At 57.8% G+C, this 7,181-nt stretch overlaps 1 protein-coding gene across 3 annotated transcripts in view; it reads right to left on the bottom strand.

The window, feature by feature from the left end:
* Nucleotides 1–522: 522 nt before the first annotated feature.
* TLN1 (talin 1) overlaps nt 523–7,181 on the bottom strand; it is a 35,372-nt gene continuing 28,713 nt past the window's right edge. For all 3 annotated transcript variants that reach the window (XM_086769880.1, XM_086769879.1, XM_086769881.1), the window contains 7 exons: nt 4,695–4,800; nt 4,428–4,552; nt 3,848–3,973; nt 3,642–3,704; nt 3,201–3,383; nt 2,379–2,504; nt 523–1,747 (listed from right to left, as the gene is read on the bottom strand). In XM_086769880.1, coding sequence (XP_086626006.1) covers nt 1,616–1,747; nt 2,379–2,504; nt 3,201–3,383; nt 3,642–3,704; nt 3,848–3,973; nt 4,428–4,552; nt 4,695–4,800 — 861 coding nt within the window. In that variant the 3' untranslated portion in view covers nt 523–1,615. The remainder of the gene's footprint in view (nt 1,748–2,378; nt 2,505–3,200; nt 3,384–3,641; nt 3,705–3,847; nt 3,974–4,427; nt 4,553–4,694; nt 4,801–7,181) is intronic.

Raw genomic sequence — 7,181 nt, 5'->3', positions numbered from 1 at the left:
GGGCAGCTGTTGCCTGCGCAGGTCGGCCCTGGGGGGCTATTTCGGGGCGTGAGCTCAGCGCCGGCAGCCGAGAGGGCTCCAGCCACATTCCCAGCCCCATGGCAAGCCAAGGGCTGCTGCTTCCCCACTGGTGGGCCACCAGGGACCAAGGGGTCCCCAACCTGCACTCCTGTAGCACCCTTCCCAGGGATATTTTCGGCTGGCAGCAGGAACGGGGCCAGAAGCCCAGCTGCCCCCTCCTCCCTAAAGTCCAAATCCCCCAGCAACAAAATCCGCAGGGCCCCCTCCCGCAGCAGTGGCCCCTCTGTAGCACCTGTGAGGGCCAGCACATGGCTGGCAGCGGGGGTCCAGCCTGCCCAGTGCCTGGGGCTGGACGTGCCTCAAATATTTTCCATGCTGTATAAGCACCCGTGCTACGCTCCCCCCGCCGCCTCTGCCAGGAGGGGAGGTGCCCATGGGCCCCCTGCCCACCAGCCCTCCCCTTCTCCTGGAGGGTCCCATTGATACCCAGGCGGCAAGAAAGCAGGAAAACCGTATTTTATTGATGAACGTGTCTTTCCAAGGAGACATCGGCATCCCCCACCTCATGCTGGAGCCTCGGGGAGGGAGCTAGTTTCCTTCAATGTTTAATACAGAATGCTTAAAGTATCAAAACAGTGAGAAAAGCCTCAGCAAGTGCAAAGAGGAAGGGATGGAGGTCCCAAAGCCAAGGAGGGGTGGGATGGTGGGCTATGGGACCCGGGTGTTAGTGGGCAGGACATGAGCTGGGGGGCGGGGTAGGAATAAATGAACTTTGAAAGCTGCAGGCTCAATACCAGAGAAATGGAAAAGTTACAAAAATACTGCAGATCTTGGAAAATGATGCAGGCACTTGGGAAGGAGGAGGAGGAGGGCAGAGCTGGCTAGGGCAATGTGTGGGGAGAAGCCCCGTGGGAAGGCAAAGAGCAGCTCTAGGGGTGAACCCATTGCACTTCCCCCATCCTGAGCAGAGGCACTGTGGCTTCCAGCCCTGCTGCTCCCCAGAGGGGCACAGGCTGAAGAAGATGCTCATGAGGGCGCTTCAGTACCTCCCAGGGAAGCTGTAGAGGAAGAGGAGGAGGAGGAAGATTCAGCCAGCAATAAGGCATTGGAGGTGAAAGGTGGCTCCGTGCAAGAACTCAGCGAGGGACCATGCTGCTCTCTGCATCCCATCGCACAGGAGAGGGCAAGCCGCCCACCTCTCCCCATCCTGCACGGAGGAGAGAGAAGAAAGAAGCACAAGTAGTAACGACAAAGGCACACTGAAAAATCCCCAATAGTAAAGAGCTCTCCGGCCCCACAGCCCGGGGCTGGTGGATGAGCCCTGAGCCGGTGCAGCCCCAGCTCCCACCCCAGCCAAGTCCCTCCAGGCACTCTGGCTGTGCCTTGAGTGCGTGTGGGAAGGTGGGCTGGGCGGTGAAGCACAGTTGCTGGTACGGCACCGGCTTGGAGCAGCGGCTGGGTTAGTCCCGGCACTCTGGGTGCAGGAAGAGCTCTGGTCTAGCCCAAGCAGCCTTTTGCTTGAGGCAGGTCATCTTAAATAGGAGCGGGCGGGCAGGCAGCAGTCTGTGCGGTGAGCAGCGGGAGGGCGCGGGGCTCAGTTCTGCTCCTCATCCCGCAGCTCCGAGGGCAGGAACTTGTACTGCTGCTGCCGGATCATGGCCAGCTTCTTCCGCGCCTCCTCCAGCTCCCGCTCCTTGCGCAGCATCTCCTCCTGGGCGGCGATGATCTGCCAAGAGAGAGCCCTGCGGTCAAGGCTGCCTCTGACAGGGATGGCCGGAGCCTCTGTCACAGCAACACCAAGCCCAGAGCTGGGCTCTCCGGCTGCTGCTTCTCCCCATCACAGCCACAGCCTCCCTGGGCTGGTGTGGCCTTGGGCATTAGGGCTGTTGTCCCTGCAGTGGGACAATGGTCCTCTAGAGATAATGGGGAGCAGCACAGCTCCCGGGGCTCAGCCCCACGTGCCCTGCAGATGGTCTCAGCTGTGAGCCTGTGGCCAGGAAGGCAGTGCTGGGACTTGTGGCATCCCATACCAGGCAGCTCTCATCCCTTACCCGACGCTCTGCCCCTTCACACGTCATGGCCACAGGATATTGTGGGCACTGCACCAAGAAGCCAGGGCGTTACGCTCCTGGGAGCGTGCACTGTCACCGGGGCTGCGCTCACTGCTACACATGGCAGGACGAGGGTGAAGCCACATCAGCACTGGGTGGGATCAGCACACCCGCAGCATTTTTGAGAGGCTCTTGAGACGTGCCTCGTGCTGGTGGGTGGTAGGACGTGCTCCCAAGGCAGGCACACACAGGTTATGGTGGCAGCCAGAGCTGCCCCTGCCCCACCAGAGTGGCCCCGCTCCTCACCTGTGCAATTCCCCCAACCATCTTCTCCTTCACCACCACAGTTTCGTCATGGTCTTGGAAGGCAGCTGCCTTCTGCGCTGCCTTCACCAGATTGTCCGATGCTCTCTTTACCGCATTGCCGGCAGCCTGCAGCAGGGAAGGGGGGGAGTGGCAGTGTAAGTCGCAGCCCATGGTACGACTGCTGCGTGCGGGGCATGAGAGAACCCCTGCCCCAGGCTGGGCTGGTAGGCAAGACAGGCAGCCAGGAGCGCTGGGAGCTGCAGGCAGGGATTCCTTTACATGGCTTGCTGCCTTGCCACCCGCTCATGACCATTTCAGGCGCTGCTGCTCCCAGCTCGGCTCTGGCTCCTGTCTGAGCTGTAAGCCAGGGACTGAGGGGTAGCCCTGCTGACCCTCCCTTGGACCCGAGGGGCTGACTCTGGGACCCCATGTTAACCTCACAAACCAGGGGTATTAACCTCTTGTGTGCCGTCGCCGCTGAGGATTAAGGGTGCTACAAAACATGTCCCCCAAACATCAACCTTTCAAATGCCAGTGATGCAGTGCAGGCATTTCAGGCATTCCAGAACATTCAGTTCATCATCCCTGAACACCACTGGGCTCACCAGCCCAGCATCGCTCACACGGCTGGCATGCAGCTAGCAGTGAAGTCCAAGAGACCTGGAGCCTCTGCTCCTCTGCTCCAAGGAGCTCCTTGCTGATGGCACACAGGCAGGGAGTGTAAGCCCTGGGGAGTACCCACATGTCCTCACCCCACTCCCACCCACCCCTCAAGCAGCCAGGAGAAGGCAGCTGGGGCTGGAGGGGCAGCCTGGGACTCACCTGAAGCCGCTTCATGGCCTCGGAGTCGTGGTCAGCCTTCACCTTGCAGGCCACCAGAAGCTGTGCTGTGGAGGCAGCCACCTGCTTGGCAGACGAGATGAGCTTCTCCTCACTGGCATGGCCCTGCACCGCTGCGTTGGCAGCTTCACACAGGTTGTTGGTGGCAGCAGCCACCATGCGTGCCTGTGGCAAGAGAAGCTGTCAGGGAGAGTACAGGAGCCTCCCTGGGGAAGGTGTACCCTGACTGGCCCCAGCGAGGTCGTAGGACATGGGCTGCTGACAACCAGCCTCCACACCATGTCTCAGCTGGTGGGAGAGGGAGCCAGAAGCATGGCTGCTGCTTCCATCAAGGAGAAGCGCAATGGCAGAGCATCCTCATCTTTGCAGCAGGAGCCAAGAGGAGGGCCCCTGCCATCCCCTGAGCATGACCTTGATACTCACGGCTGAAATGAGGCCCTGGGACCACTGTCCATCATCCACTGCGTTGGCCGGGATGGCGCCCACCTGCAAGAAAAGAGAGAAGGAGTGAGGCTCACTGCTGTGCACAACCCTTGCCATGGGGCACGGGGGCTACAAGCAGCTCCAGGAGAAGGGAGAACCCACCACAGCCCTAAATTCTCTTATTTCTTTCCCTCTTCCAGCCTTACCTTTCCTTGGGCCACTAATTCTCGCTGAGCCACTGAGGCTGCCTTCACCAGGGCGCTTGTGGCTGCAGCAATGGATTTGGCAGCTTCCAGGATCTGCTCCTCAAAGTCCAGGCTCTCATCTGCTTGCTGTGGACAAAAGTGAGGCGTCAATCCCAGGCAGTGGTGCTGGGACAGATGGAACAGAGCAAGATGATGTCAGGGGGCTGAGGAGGCACATATAGAGTTGGATTAAGGGCCATGGGGCACAGGAGAGTAAGGGCTGTGTCCTGGTTTTGGGTGGGATGGAGTTAGTTTTTCTCTTTGTAGCCGATGTGTTTTGGATTTTGTATGTGAAGAATGTTGATAAACACCCTGATGATACGAGTTGCTGTTAATGAGACCAAGGTCACGTTTTCCAGGTCTCAATAATGTGCAGGAAGCTGGGAGGGATATAGCCAGAACAGTTGTCCCAAGCTGGCCAAAGAGAGTATTTTATGCCATAAGGCATGAAAGGCTTCACACATGGCTGAAGCACAGGCAAGGAGAGTCCCGGCCCACCCCAAGCTGAGCACATGCGTCAGGCAAGGCTTAGCACCACTACCTTGGGCTTGGCTCTCGGTTTCAGCTGCTCCAGCTTCTTGGCTGCAGCCTCAATGGCAGCCGCTGCCCCCAGCAGCTCGTTCTCAGCAATGACGGTGGGGTCTTCTGGATCAACCCACTCTGTCCCTAGAAAAATTCAGGAAGCAAGGGAGGTTAAGCGTGCATGCAGCCTCACTCGTGACTTACCCTACCTCTTCCATCGGCTGCTGAGCTCTCCACCCTAATCCCAGCCCTCGGTCCTGCCCCCTTGAGCAGGACCTTTCCTTACCTTTCATGGCCTCGGCTGCCTGGATGAGCTCGGTGACAGAGCTGGCCACGCGCTTGGAGTAGCTTGCCAGCTGCTGCTTCAGCTCATGAGTCGGCTTCTGCAGGATCTGCAGGGAAGGAGCAGATTTAAGTACCTGGAAAAGGGGGACCTCATAGGCCTGTTCGGAGTGTGTTCCCCAGGGAAGTAGAATGGGATCCCCCAGCTTCCCCACACATCTGTACACATCAGGTGTTGCCTGTGATACCCTCTAGAGTGACCCTGGCTGGTCTCCTCCCGCCCGAGGATGGGATGAGCTTCCCCTTAATCCTTCAGCATCCCCAGCTTCTGGCACATCTCACAGACACAAGACCCTCAGTGCAAGCCTTCCTGTACCCAGCAGCTAGCCCCTCCAGGACTCTTTCCCCCACCTCATCAAAGCATTTCAAGCTCCAGAAGCATTTCCCTTTCACTGTCCCTATTTTGGGGACAGTCTACATTTTTGTCTGCAAATACAAGCTGGGCAAAGGGGGGCACCCTGGAGCCACATCCGAGCCGAGAAGGGCTGGCCTTGCTGGGACAAGGTGGCAGCAGAGCCACGATGGTCGTACACCAAGGTGGTGGGGGACACATGCACACACCACAGCACACACGTGTGCGCCCACGCAGGGTCTGTATGCACAAGCAGAGCTCACTGCTGGCCCAACTCGTGCCGCACAGGCAGCAGCTGCCCATCAGCTAGAGCGAGTGTGAGTACACACGCACACACACGGACCCTGGGGTCTCTGTGGACACACGCCAAGTGCCACCCCAGCACTGGGCTGGGCACGCAGACACGCTGTGAGCAAGGCTCATGCTGAGGTTAGACACCAGCAGGCACCCCAATGTCACCCTACTCACCGGCTGACAGGGAGGGAAGGAGAAGAGAGAGAAGAAAGCAGTGAACACCCTGTCCAGGACACGCGGGCGCTGGGGATGTGGGGCATGGGGAAGGCAGGGGAAGGTGGGTGCTCTCTGGTGAGGGTTGAAGGGCAGCCAAGAGGAGAGGTAGGAATGAAGGATCAGAGGTCCCAGGTGGGGAGCCATGCTGCCATCATGAGCTCATACTTCAGCCTCGCAGGGCCAGGGGAGCTGAGGCACCTGGATGAGGCTCCCACCGCTGGAGAAGCCACGGAGCCGCTCTTCTCCTCACCCCCCTTTACACTTTATTTCTCCCCACCCTGAATTGCTTCACTGCAGTTTCCAGGCACTGGATCTCTCTGCTGTTAGAGGGAGAGACCTATTGTTTACAAATACCAAGTCCCTGTGGAGATTCACATTCCTTCCCCTCCCCAGTGAAATATGCAGGCTTTCCCACTCCTCTGCCGGAAGCCACATTTTCCATCCCACGTCAAATAACGCTCTTTCTTGAACCCTAATCGTGCTTGCTCACGCTCTGTGCAAGGCATTGGTTCCCATGAGCACCCAGTGCACAGCAATGGACTTGCTGCTGCCGGGGAGTGAGGCAGCATTGCATCCACCATCTCCTCTCCCATTCTCCTATGTTCTTCCTGCTCGTGGCTTTCCAGGAACCTGCTGCCCTCTGATAAACATGACCCATGTGCTTTGTTCCTGCCTTCACGGACAAGAGTGCTGCAAAGACTGCAGGGGTCATGGCTTTATCCTGACTTGTGTGGGGCCACTCCAGCAAAGTCACCGGAGCTGCACATGGCTCAGAGTCCCTGAAGCTGATGGCACACAGCGATGGCTGTTTTGCTCTCGTAAGCATATCCAGACTAAACGGCCACATTACTAAGTCTGCTATCTGCTCTGACATCGTGTTTAAAACTGCTAAACGGTCTCCTTCTGGAGATGAAGGCACTCTGGAGGCTATGAGGTTACTAAGAAATACCCCTAGTGAAGATTTCATAGGATGTACCAATGGATGATATTCAAGGGACCTCACAGGGCAGCTGGATGGTTACACCCAAAATACATGTTCCCACAAGCAGGCTGACCTCGGGCACTGCCACACTAAGTCATTAGCCCAATCATCTGTTAACAACAGGTCAGCCAGAGAATTTCCCCTCAGCACTCCAGCCTTGGCTGCCATGACTTACGTGTGGCTAAAGCATCTCCCAGACAGACATTTGATCTAAATGCAGAGGACAGAAAACTCACTGCTCCCCTTGGAACTGTACCCCAGTGGTTAGCTCCTTTGGATAAAACAACCCTTTGACTTCCCCTTCACCCAGCTTCAATTTCTAGCCGTCGGTTCCTGCGCACCTCATGTTTGTGCTGCCAGTGCTGGTTACCCTCTGCCTAAAGGGGTTTTCCCTGCAGGAAACCACAGTTTGAGCTCCACTGCCTTGTATCTGGTGAACCTGAGCGGCACACTCTCACCAAGCCCTCCTAACCAGCTTAGTGAAACCTTGCTGGAGAGCTGACTCACCCTTAATCTTTGTCCTGACTCCGGTTCGAGGGCTCTTACAGCTCCACAGGCTGCGTCTGTGCATCCCTCCAGTGCCCTCA

This window comes from Chlamydotis macqueenii, chromosome Z (genome assembly GCF_036417535.1).
Source record: "Chlamydotis macqueenii isolate bChlMac1 chromosome Z, bChlMac1.mat, whole genome shotgun sequence".
In the NCBI taxonomy this organism is placed as follows: domain Eukaryota; kingdom Metazoa; phylum Chordata; class Aves; order Otidiformes; family Otididae; genus Chlamydotis; species Chlamydotis macqueenii.
The sequence above is the reverse complement of the archived record's forward strand: the minus strand, read 5'-3'. Positions and strand labels throughout refer to the sequence as shown.